The 12265-nt window shown below is 37.4% G+C and overlaps 1 protein-coding gene across 8 annotated transcripts in view; it reads right to left on the reverse strand.

Annotated features, from left to right (window-relative positions):
- BTBD10 (BTB domain containing 10) overlaps positions 1–12265 on the reverse strand; it is a 51401-nt gene that overhangs the window by 13208 nt on the left and 25928 nt on the right. For 7 of the 8 annotated variants that reach the window (XM_037899851.2, XM_043548910.1, XM_037899852.2 and 4 more), the window contains one exon: positions 3347–3540. In XM_037899851.2, the coding sequence (XP_037755779.1) occupies positions 3347–3540 (194 nt within the window). Of the gene's footprint in view, positions 1–3346; positions 3541–11051; positions 11396–12265 lie in introns of those variants that run through there. The other variant, XM_043548912.1, reaches the window with a different exon arrangement.

The following is a 12265-nucleotide window of genomic DNA, read 5'->3' on the forward strand; positions in this document are numbered from 1 at the left end:
TGGAGTTGTCTTTTTCGGCATAGTTGAGCATTTTAAGTATGAAATTTCTCTGTAGAAAAAAATCCATGTAAAATCTAAAATGACACTAATTAGGAAACTTTATAAGTACAAAACATCCACTTTAGCAATTTACTACAAAATGGGAAGTAAAGCAGCTTTGGCTTGTTTGATTTTTTAACTATATCATGGATTTTACCCACTATTCTTTGTATCCTTATGCTGTGACCAAATCACCCCCTCCATTCTTCGGGGCAGAAGCACAGGAGCCCACTTCCATTCAAGAACAGAAGGTATTAGCAGGTATTCTCTCCCACCCAAAGAGAAAAGGGTGGTGACAGGGCACCTCCTTCATCCCCATATACACCTACTCTAGAAAGGGGAACCTTGTATTTTAACTTCCTATTGAGACGCATGGGGAGTGTATGCCTCTCAGAGCTATCATTTCACATTGCCTGCCTGAGTCTGCAGACCTCAGTGCATTGATTACATTCATTCAAGTTCTTCTTCACAATTCTGATAGCCAGATATTTGATATTTCCTTAAAAAAAAAAAAAAAAGCTCAGATTCTGATATAGTCACATGACTCCAGAAGATGGGGCCCTACATGCAGGCCTATAATTTGTATATGTCATCTGGCTCCAACTGAAAAAGAAATGAAAGGGTTTTTGTTTTTTTTAATCAAACACTGCATTTCTTGTCAACTAACAAAAAACTGCATGTTAGGTCAGGATTGTTCCAAAAGTAGCACTTGGGAAACAGACTGCTTTTGTCAAAAGCAAAGAGGCAGATGACTTTGCATCCTTCAAGTTCTGGGAGGCAGGTAATACTCCTATAATTGACAATGAATGAAAAACTGCTGAAGAGGACACTGGCACCTGTTGGATTTGGGGAGTTGAGGATTGTTCTCAACGGCCTCAATTCTGGAGAGACAAGGTGGGTGAGGTAATATATTTTAATTGGCCCAACTTTGTTGCTGAGAGAGACAAGCTTTCGAGTCTGGGAAAGGTACTCAGTGTCACAGCTAAACAGAAGGTTGAACAGCTACTTCCTAGTAATCACCACATGGAGTGAGCATCTCTATAAGCAGTCACCTATTTCTGAAATCATACTCTGTGCAGCAAAGGAAAATACAGCCCAGTAACTGCAGAAAGTATTTTAAAAGTCACCTTTATTAAATATAAAAACATGTGAGTGAGTTGAGTCTCTGCTCTTTCATGATCTGTAACTTGACCTGCATCTGCCTCTTGATCTCTTATGTCGACCACTAGTACTACGGAGGCTCATTTTGAAGGGGAAAAATTACAGCAGTCCTTCCACCAACACCATTTAACTTTTCTCGTTCTGCTAGTGAGGATTATCCCAGAGATTATCCCAGATTATTCCATTTTATTTATAAGTAGCAATCTACTGTTCTCTCATAGAAATTAGTTCTCAGCGGCTGAAGGAGAATAGTAACAATGGCTTTTCTGGAACAAAGAATGAAAATGTGAACATAAACCTTCACTTTCATTCTCAACCATATAGTAGACAGGTGAAGCAATGCTACTCGTGCTCTTCAGAAAGAAAGCGCGTTCAGAATTCAGGAGTAAGTTAGTCCAGCTCAACAGTCCGTTTTGCCCAGCACAGTAACTCTCACTTAACATTGTAGTTATTGTTCCTGAAAAATGCGTCTTTAAGTGAAACAATGTTAAGTGAATCCAATTTCCCCATAAGAATTAATGTAAACAGGGGGGTTAGGTTCCAGGGAAATTTTTTTTGCCAGACAAAACACATTATATACATTTTAAACAAGCAATTTAATACAGGTATTATTAAACAGGCTGGCAGCCCCCCTATCAGCTCCCCTACGGGACCCCACCCACCGGTGGACCCCGCAGATCAGCGCCTTCCCCCTGCTCCCCCCGCCTCCTGCCCGTGGCAATCAGCTGTCTCGCGGCATTCAGGAGGTTGGGGAGGGAGCGGGGAGGCTGTGCGCCACATCCTCACTCCTCCCTCCAGCCTTCTGAACACCGCAAGACAGCTGATTGCCATGGGCAGGAGGAGCAGGGGGAAGGTGCTGATCTGCGGCATCCGCCGGCAGGAGCTGTCGGGGAAGGCACGTAGGGGGGCTGCGAGCCATGGACAAAGCAGACAGCCAAACGACGTTATAGGGGAGCACTGCACAACTTTAAACGAGCAAGTTCTGTAATGGAGCAGGGACGTAAGATCGAAACATCAAGCGAGAGGATGTTAAGTGGGGAGTTACTATATAGCAACAGTTCCACTATTGCCTTAAAATGTTAATGCACAAACTTTAGTAGCACTGGATTGAGCTGTAGCTCACGAAAGCTTATGCTCAAATAAATTGGTTAGTCTCTAAGGTGCCACAAGTATTCCTTTTCTTTTTGCGAATACAGACTAACACGGCTGTTACTCTGAAACTGGATTGTTAGACACCCCACAAGCAGCAAAGTAGGAATGCTCATTTCTGAGCTTGTTTTTGGAACTGGAAAAAAGCAGTTTACTTCAGAGGTAGAATCAAGTAAGATTTCATGTGTAAATTTGAGATCCTATGAAAATCAAGCTGTTTGACATTATGTTTCTATTACTGACATGACATGAGCGCTAATCATGACCAACAAGTCATTCTGGCTATATTTCATCAGCTGCGTCAACATGTGGCAGGAGCCCCCAAACGCCAGATGCAATGAAACATTTAGCATTTTGTTCAACCCATGATGTCCGTTTCCTTCTGGTACACCAGCTCCTTCTCCTATGTGACATCCCAGAAGGCAGGGAGCCAGTCTTCAAAAAAAGGTATGGAGAGGCGGAGTTTTTGTTTTTAAAAAAAGCCACTATTTATCAGAGTTTCCAGAGTTTAATACTTTATACCTCGAAGAGTTCACCGACTTACAAAACAAGATAGCGTTTTGTTTTGGTTTTTTTTAATGCAAGTATTTACCAGACACTCTCCCTGCCTTCAAATATTTAAGGTGCTACAGTAGGGGAAAATGTATTTATTAACCAACTCCGGGCTTCAGCAGAGTTCTTTGGTTATTATGACTCAACATTTTAGCACAGCTCCTATGTACTAGGGCATCATATCAAAACATGAACCGCAGGCCAAACATGAATCAGCAACACAGCATGCTTAAGTGGAACACATGAGTTTTGGACTAAAACTATTACTTTCTAGTCCATGAGAGGCATTTTCCTAGTCTGCGGAATTTGAGCATGTATTGGTAATTATATATCATAATTTTATCATCACTTGTAAGAAAAATTTTCTTTAGTCTGCTCTACACAAAGAAAAAGGAATTAGATTAAAAGATTAAGTTTTTGTAACACAAATTAATCTCCAACATACCACCATGGTGTTGTCTTGTTGGTGAAGTTACATTCCTGATACATGGAGTGAGCTGAGATTCTGATCTTTCATGGGATGAGTCTCGTGATCTGTCACTTGACCTGCGTCTGTCTCGTGATCTCTCATGTCCACCACTAGCACCATGAAGGCTCATTCTGGTATTGTCTACTCCTTTAGCAACACAAGATGGTGTACTAAAAACAAAAAAAACAAAATCTATTCAGCATTCAACAATCTTAGAGCAACTTGTAAAACCATTCAATTTTGAAAAATAATCCAGCATGTTTCTATATAACATTAGGGTGACCAGACAGCAAGTGTGAAAAATCGGGAGGGGGTGGGGGATAATAGAAGCCTATATAAGACAAAGACCCAAATATTGGGACTATCGCTATAAAATCGGGACATCTGGTCACCCTATATAAAATTATTTTAAATATTTTTATACTCAAGATACACAAAACTAGAATAATTTTATTTACCTCCAGTTTGTTGCTATATCATTCACATATTTCTGTATCTCTGCAGTATCGTCTAAGAGAATCAAACAACTACTCTCATATCACTGCAAAGCAACCTGTAGTAAAATGCTACTGATCACTTCGTGGTTTGTAAAGCCTGATTTCACAGAATCCATTGCAGGGCTCCGATAAACCAACCATTACAAGTGAAGCACATTTTAAAGTCAAAACAAAATATTTTAATTACTTCAACAAAATATACAAACAAAAGAAAATAGCATAGTGCACCTTCAAAAGAAAAAAACATTAAATTAAAAAGGGTCAAGTTTAGCCGCAAAAAATTGAGTTTTGTAAAAAAAGCTTTTATAAAATGTAAGACTAACAAAACATTGCCATACTATTTTAAAATTTAATTTTTCCCCTGAAGTAAACATTCCCCTGCAGTGTTCAGCGTCGTGCTAGCAACTGAAGAGAACCTGAAAATGGTGTCAATTTTTGATATCCAAACTAAGAGAAAAAGAAAAGGAAAACTCACACATCATAGCAATCCAGCAAGCAAAGAAGTAAGCTGCTTTCTTAAAACTGAGAAGTTTTTTAAAAATCTACAGTGCTAGCAACAGACAAGGAAATTTGTTTTAAAATATTTTAACTTGATAGCATAAGATCAAAGATTTAATCAATATAAAAAGTCATGTTACACTTTTTTGTTTAAATAAACAGAATGTGTTTTCTTAATACTGGCACATTTAGCATTTAAACAAAGTTTTACTTATACATGTGAAAATATTTTTGTACTAAGAACTGGATTTCAAGCTCCATAATTTCAGAGGGTAGCTAAAATTATCTAATAATATTCTTAAACTAATTTATGGAACTTCAAATGCATCAAAATTTTAGATGACTATTGCTACAGTTTGGCACGGGAGTGATTCCACAGTTTCTTATTTGCACTCTTGACTTAGTTGAGAATTCTAGGAAGACTATCAGTATAGACATGAATGAAGATATGAACTGATTCTTTTATAGGATTTCATATCCGATAATACAATGCATGCAACTTTCTAAAAATTAAGTACTGAATTATTGAGGCATAAAGAATCAGCGTAGAAGGCCTACAGCAGATAAAAAAAAAATCACTGTTTCCCGTTGGTTTGTGTCCAAGAGATGGGGCTTGAATTCCCACTTACTTGCCAGCTTGTAAATCCCACAAACAACGATACTCTCAACCAAGAGAGCTTAAAGAAAGGACTGCTTGAGAAAAGCTAAGAGATTCAAGAACACCCTCAATGGAAAAGGTGGTAGGAATTATGATCCAATTAAGAACTACCAAACTAGACAGTGCACTCTACTGTAATTAGAGGCACAAACTTGAAAAGCCAGTTCCTGAAATATTTGTAAAAGGTTGATTAGAAGTTATCCAAGTGGAGATGAGACTCACTGACTACTCAAAAGATAAGTAACCAGCAGATAACAGATGTCTCCCCTTCAGCAATGGGTGCAGCATAAGAGCCTAAACACAACGACAAGCTTCATGCCATCACGGCTTAAGCTAGATGCCAGACCCAACCAAATTTTAAAAAAAAGGATAGTGACTCTCCAAGAGGAGGAGCTGGATGTCTCTTAACTAGCATTAACCAAGAAAATCCTAAAAATCTACATCTTAAAAAGAATTTAAGAGGCCTAAAGTTTCTCTAAACCCTACCTGGATACAGGCCATGAGGAAGAAGTTTGTACCAGCAAAAAAATTGGTGCAGAAAGAAACTACTGCAGTACCATTTTCTGCCAAGCTTAAAATATGCTGCAGTAAGACAACACATTTTGTGGATGTAAAGTTGGCTAAGAGGTTACTGAATAAGGTAAAAAACTGCAAGTCTTGATTTTTAGAGGGCAGCAAGGATTAGATCCACATTTCAAAATGAACAAGCTCTAAATGGATTAATTAACAAATGATGTTTTCAGAAGACACTTAGTGCCTACTTTAAAAATAAGTAATAAAATAAAATAAATTTATATTTCTAGAATGTCAACATTTAAGGACTAAACATATCTTCTTGTACTTGCCTTTCCCATTATGAAAGTAAAATAAGACTGGTCCTTCAAAAAAAAAAAAAGAGACTTGCAGCAGAAGTTGCAAACAACAATCTGTAACCCCATCCCTTAGATTCCATGAAGATTTTGGGATGGAACATCTGCAACTGCCTTGTTTTTCTTCTAAGTATTTGCACTTATAAACTCAACTACTTTCACTGGAAGACTCTGAAGTATTTTCAAAAATTAAAAGTGACAGGCTGCAACCTAGGATTTAAAAGCGCTAGCAACAAAACTCTGTCCTGTCTACATTAGACTTCACAATCATGTTAAATAACACATGCTAACATTAAAAAATTCAAGTGTAAACAAACCCATTGATAAAGTCATTTTAACACAGTACAAACAACAGTTCAGTTAGTGTCCCTACAGTCACTTCTCTGCCGTCTCATTGTGAATTCAACTACTCCACTGCTTACCTGGGTTTATATATTAGTGCATTACGGGAAAGTATGAGCAGCCATCCCATAGTGCTTCAGCAGGGGAAAGAGAGCCCAAGGGGCATGTAAACATTCTCAAAGTCCTAATTCAAAAAAGCTGGAAGGCAGGACAGACACAAACATGGCTGGGGGAAGTGGGGGTTGAGGGGATGGGTCCTGCCTACGCTGGAAACAGTTCCCAAAAATCTGTGCTGAACTGATTACAGGAATACAACCACATACATGACCAGGCAGGTGTCATGAGTGAAACACTTAGCCATCTAAGTTACTAAGGGTTAGTCTACACTAGAAGCGCTAAATCGATGCAGCTGTGCTGCTGTAGGGCATCTGTTGAAGACGCTCTATATCAACAGGAGAGAGCTCTTCTGTCGGCATAATGAATCTACCTCCGTGAGAGACAGTAGCTATGTTCGTGGGAGAACTTTTCCCGCCGACATAGTACTGTCCACTCTGGTGCTTAGGTTGGTGTAACTTGTGTCATTGAGGGGGATAGATTATTCACCCCCGAGCGACGTAAATTACACTGAAGTGAGTGGTAATGTAGACCTGGCCTAATACTTTAGCCATGTGGTGGAAAGGTGCCTCATTTCATAGTAACAGTATTCATCATGACATGTTTCTTTTTGGATAATGTTCTCCAAATATATAAAATTTCTTTAGACAAAGAAAATGCACGACTGAGACATGAGACAATACATATAAGACTATAACAGGGTACATTCAGATTACATTCTTTGGTACTCTAGGGACATGAGCCAATGGAAAAGTCCATTCTTCAAGGAAAGACATTTATAGATTTTACTATATTCTCTAGAATTAAAATTTGTTTGTACACGAAGATCCAAGCTTTCAATTTGACGCAAAGTCCTTCAAAAAACAAATTAAGATATCTACAGCCACCGCCACCTCCCAGGCAACGTTCTTAGATCTCATAGCAAAGCAAGGTTGACCCTGGTTAATCTTTCAATAGGAAATCTCTAAGGAAAAAATCAATGCTACAGGAAGTTCTGTTGGTGACTCAATAGGCCATGTATTTTCCTTTGTCAGTCCTGAATAAACACCTAACGAAAGAGACAGCACTCATTATGTTACTGGAAATGCCTTTTTCTGCACAGGTTGTAAAAACCAAGACCTTCAGTACTCTGATCTTTTAAAAGGTACCAAGGCACTTTTTACAAGAAGTAGGGAGTCACAAAGGATAAGATTCCAGGCCCAATGTTCGCATTCCACCTGCATTCTCCGCATACTTAGAACTCGAATTGCTGTTCCTTCACTCCTCCTCTATAATAGGCTGCTGAAGGTTTCTAGTTTCCATTTTTAATGCACACACAGATTAGACTCTCACATGTAAAAATCCTATTCTTTTGGATGCTAGGTACTCTATAAATGTAAGACTTAAGTACGCAAGCCAGACTGATTGAAACAGCACCACTTGAAACATGAACACTTATCTTAATTACAGCCACTTAAACGTCAATGTTACTGTTGAATCATATCCAGACAAATTCAGAAAATGCATTTACTTGAGCAGTTAATATACCTGGCAAAATTTAAAGTTCTATTCATCTGAACACACACACTACAAAATAGAATACTATTACTGAAACACAGGCATGTTCAGCAGTAAGCAAGACACTTAAAAGGGACAAGAAGACCATCCCCAAATTTTGGGCTATACAAATGAAAAGGGTGGTAAAAACCCCAAGAAAATCAGATTTAGGAGAAAAATAAATGTCAATTAAGAGAGTTTACTAGACTTTGCCCTGCAATGTTGTGAGCCAGAACACTGCAGCATGAGGCTAGTCTCAGAGCCTCTGGAAAGTTAAGCTGAGTGAAATAGAAAAAACAAACAGGATGACTTGTGATTCAGATCATTTTGATTTGTAAAATTGTTTTAGCAGTAAAAGTGTTAATAACACAAATAATTTAAAATGCCAGAACCATCAGAAACAGGTTTTGTTTTGTTTTTTAAAGTCTGTTTTAAGCAAAAATCTTAACATACAGAAAGTGATCATCATCTCAAACTACAACCAAAAAAAAATACCAGTTTTAAACAATTGCTACTTGTATCCTTAATGGGCGTATGTATGCAGCAGAATCTCTCTGTTCCACACCAAACACTGGGAGACTGGTTTAGTTAATGAACTACACTTGTTAGTAAGTGCACAAAAACAACAACAAAAATAATGCATCACAAAATGCATTGGATTAATTTTACCACTGTGGTATAGTTTAAATTATAACACTATGACGTGTACTAGCAAATATACTGTAGTATGTTTTGTTAATCGAATCTTAGGCTTTGTCCACATTGAGACTATAATCACCAGCATAGCTGCACTGCTGCAGACAAGCCCTAGGGGTCTACACTGGGGATTTTTACCGCAGTGGAGCTACACTGATACACTATGAGTTTAAGTGTGACAGAGATGTAAGTGAGCTGCACTGGTGAAAAACTGACTTACACCAGTAGGGCCTATCCGACTTTCAAGCAAGGATAAGCCATGCCAACACAAATTAAATGTATAGCCACATGGCATGTCTACACTCAGCATTTGCACCAGTGAAGCTACACCAGTGACCTGTCACTGATAGCTAATATCCCCAGAGTAATTATTTCTCTACGGTACCCAGCTGTCACACTGCATTAATCTGTAATTTCGATCTTCAAGAAAGCTATGGTGTTTTGCCTATTATGCTGTAGCAAGTGTCCAGATGAACTACTATAGCTGCACATTTCTATTTAATTCTTTGCAAATGGGAACTTTCAGTACAACAGAGACCTGAAAGTGCTTTTTTTAATTCAACAATCACCTGTGAACTTCTCTCTCTCTCTCAAAAACAAACAACCACCCTACCTTTGCATTATAATCAATATATGATTTTAAAAGGTAATTAGATTTGGTAGTTTTGAATGTTTTAGTCACAACAGAGGAACAGAGCAAATTTTAAAAGCATAATTTGGAATGTAGATTCTCCTTATTTTGATTTTTAAATAAAAAAAGTTAACATTTTTAAATCAACTGTTGCGTAGTCGGTTTTGATCCAAATCAAAATTATATATAAGTATATCCAATACTGAAAATGAGGCACACAACAGCATTATAGAAGGCAATATAACAAATATGGCTTTTTAAAGTAGCCAACATAAAGCAGCATCATAGCCTGCTTTACTGTTTTCAGAACTAGAGAAGTTAAAAAAAAAAAAAAACCAAATGGTAAAATCTTGCCTTGGGATGTGCATTGATTGGCTCTCACTGACAGCAATAAAAGAGTAGAGCCTGCACATTCAGGAGAAGAATTTTGCTCAAAAACCTGTTATGATTATGTTAACATTCTGAGAGGGACAAGACCATTCAAAGGCAAAACTCATTTGCTCTTTCATTCACGTGAAGTATACACACATAAATGGCAGCATATCAATGGTATAGAAAAAAAAAAAAACCCCCACACAGAAAAATGTTACCACAGGAGAATTTAAGAGATTTAACTGTGAAGCGCCTTATTTTGTCAGTTATATTTCTACAGGGAAAGATGTTATTCTGAAGATTCTTTAAATATACCAACGTTCACAAGCTTCGTGTATCACTATTTCCTAACCACAATATGAATGTTGTGACAATACTGGTGCACTCATCCAAAACTTTTGGGCCAGGCTGACTGGAGTATTTATTTTTCCTTCAAACACTGGATTAGAATGTTTTTCCCAGTAGTGTAGTGGTAAAAAAAAGAAGTGGGTAAACTAACCTAAACAACATATTCCCCAAGTGAGAAGTAGGCAAGCTCAGTTTACCGGTATCTACTCTCTTCTACACTACTGAATGTGCCTCTAGAAAATATTAAAAATATATAAAATATTTTAAAGTGCTTTAAAAGCAATTGCATTACAAACAAAACTTAACATGCTCAAAGCTTTACTTAAACACAGAAAACTAGATAATGGAGTCGGGTGGAAGAAAAGCGTAAAATTTGTCAAAATGGCAGGTTTGTCAAAGTGTCATGATTTGTATGTTTTGTATTCCTGCAGTCAGGCAAGAGTTGATTATTTTTATAAAATGTCAACAGTCCTATTCCAATTTAAAAGCTGGATGCAACTGTGAAAGAAAAATTTTACCCTTTCAGAATAAAATTTTATTCATTTGATACCAAACAATTAAAGGAGGATTCATTTTACCATCAAAGCAACTGCCATAGATTTCAAATTGCCAAGCTAATCCACACTCTAATGGACATTGTATAAAATGTAATGGTTTACGAGCAATTTGTTGTAGCACTTAAATAGAATCATAGTATATTGATATCTATGATCAGCAAAAATTTACAGTCAGTTCAATGACAGTGAGCCAATAACAAAACCAACTTTAATACAATTTCTCTTCTTGCTATATTCTAAGACTTTTATTTTAAAAAAATTCCTAACATATTAATTTATAGCTAACCTCTTGCACACAATTGTGACTGTATTCATGTAATCAATACTTTCAGAAAAGGGAGGCCAATCTTTCAACACAAAGTTACCACAGTATTTTTGTAAGGCTTTTTTTAAAAGAGAAAATCCTTTCTGCTTTTATTACAGTGACTTGTCTCTCTCACACTCTTGGAAGCCTACTCATTTAAATTGACCAGGATACACAAAGGACAGTGCATCTCCATCTCTATACTGTCCGTCCTGTTATGTATTGCTCACAGATTATCCCATTATCAATGGTTACGCACCTTCCTGTTGTATACATCAGGGAAGAAATACAAAAGCATTGAAATAATTTTGAAATCAGAGTACAAAAGAATTCTGCTCCTTCCAAGAAAGCAGCTCTGGAAGCCAGCTCAGCATCCTTTGGCATTACTTGCTAAATTCAGCATATTTGATATTTCCATTATCTCCTCAGTAGCACCACTGCATCATTAGCCAGTCTTACTTTTTTCTTCTATTTTCCTCTCTCCCTCAAGACTGACAATCCTTTTGCAGCTATTCAGTCCACTAAGTGTTCAGAAACGCAAGCCCCCTCTAGATATTAATTCAATTCATTTTCTCACAGTCACTGACTCAGCCGTGCGTAGTGCAGTACTGACGTCTGACCTCGCAGCCTCCTGTGAGCTGAATTCATGCTTGCCATTTCGCCATTTCTAAGCGGCCATTGGATAATGAAATTGACAGACAGGATAAAGAGCGCGTGAGAGGAGAGCTGCTTGATATATTGCCAAGTACCATCTGTGAAGCTATTTCTAGTCCTGCCAGTTTGTCAGGTTTCAGCACACAAACAAAACACTGAAAAGGTTGTTGCTAACTTTCTCTTGTCATACATATATTTTTCATGTTTGGTTTTATGGCTATTCAAGGAATTAAAGTTTTCATTTGGTATTTTACAATCTCCCTAAATTAGTATTTACAACTAAAACAGTCTTTTGCTGAGACCACAAGCATGTGCTGCAATTGACTTTTGGTCAATTTATATGACTTTTGACATAAAAATAGATCACTGAGTTTTTGGTTTCAAGTCCAATTTCTCATATACAAATGGGACTGGGTAAAAGCATCCCAAACCTATATTTAACAATTTCAGGGCCATATTTCCTAAAGTTTTTTGATGATCTGAGTGCTACACAATATTTTTTAAATTGATTCATATCATATCAGACTACTGCTTTACAGTCACATTACATTTAAAGAGGGAGGTAAACCCCAGGAAACAGACAGCCATAATATGGAAAGTAAAGAAGGTAAAAGAGCAGATGATGGAAGTTAGATAAAAGATATAGTTAAGAGTTCATCAAGAATTTGCAGCCAGGAAAGCAAATTTGGATTTCTAAAACAAAAAGAAAACCAGCAAAGGAAACAAGACAATATGTTTTTACTACTGGGGCAGCACTCCAGACCTCAAAGGATTTCAAGAATATGGATTTAGAACAATAAAAAAGGGATTTACAACAGT

This window comes from Chelonia mydas, chromosome 6 (genome assembly GCF_015237465.2).
Source record: "Chelonia mydas isolate rCheMyd1 chromosome 6, rCheMyd1.pri.v2, whole genome shotgun sequence".
Classification (NCBI taxonomy): domain Eukaryota; kingdom Metazoa; phylum Chordata; order Testudines; family Cheloniidae; genus Chelonia; species Chelonia mydas.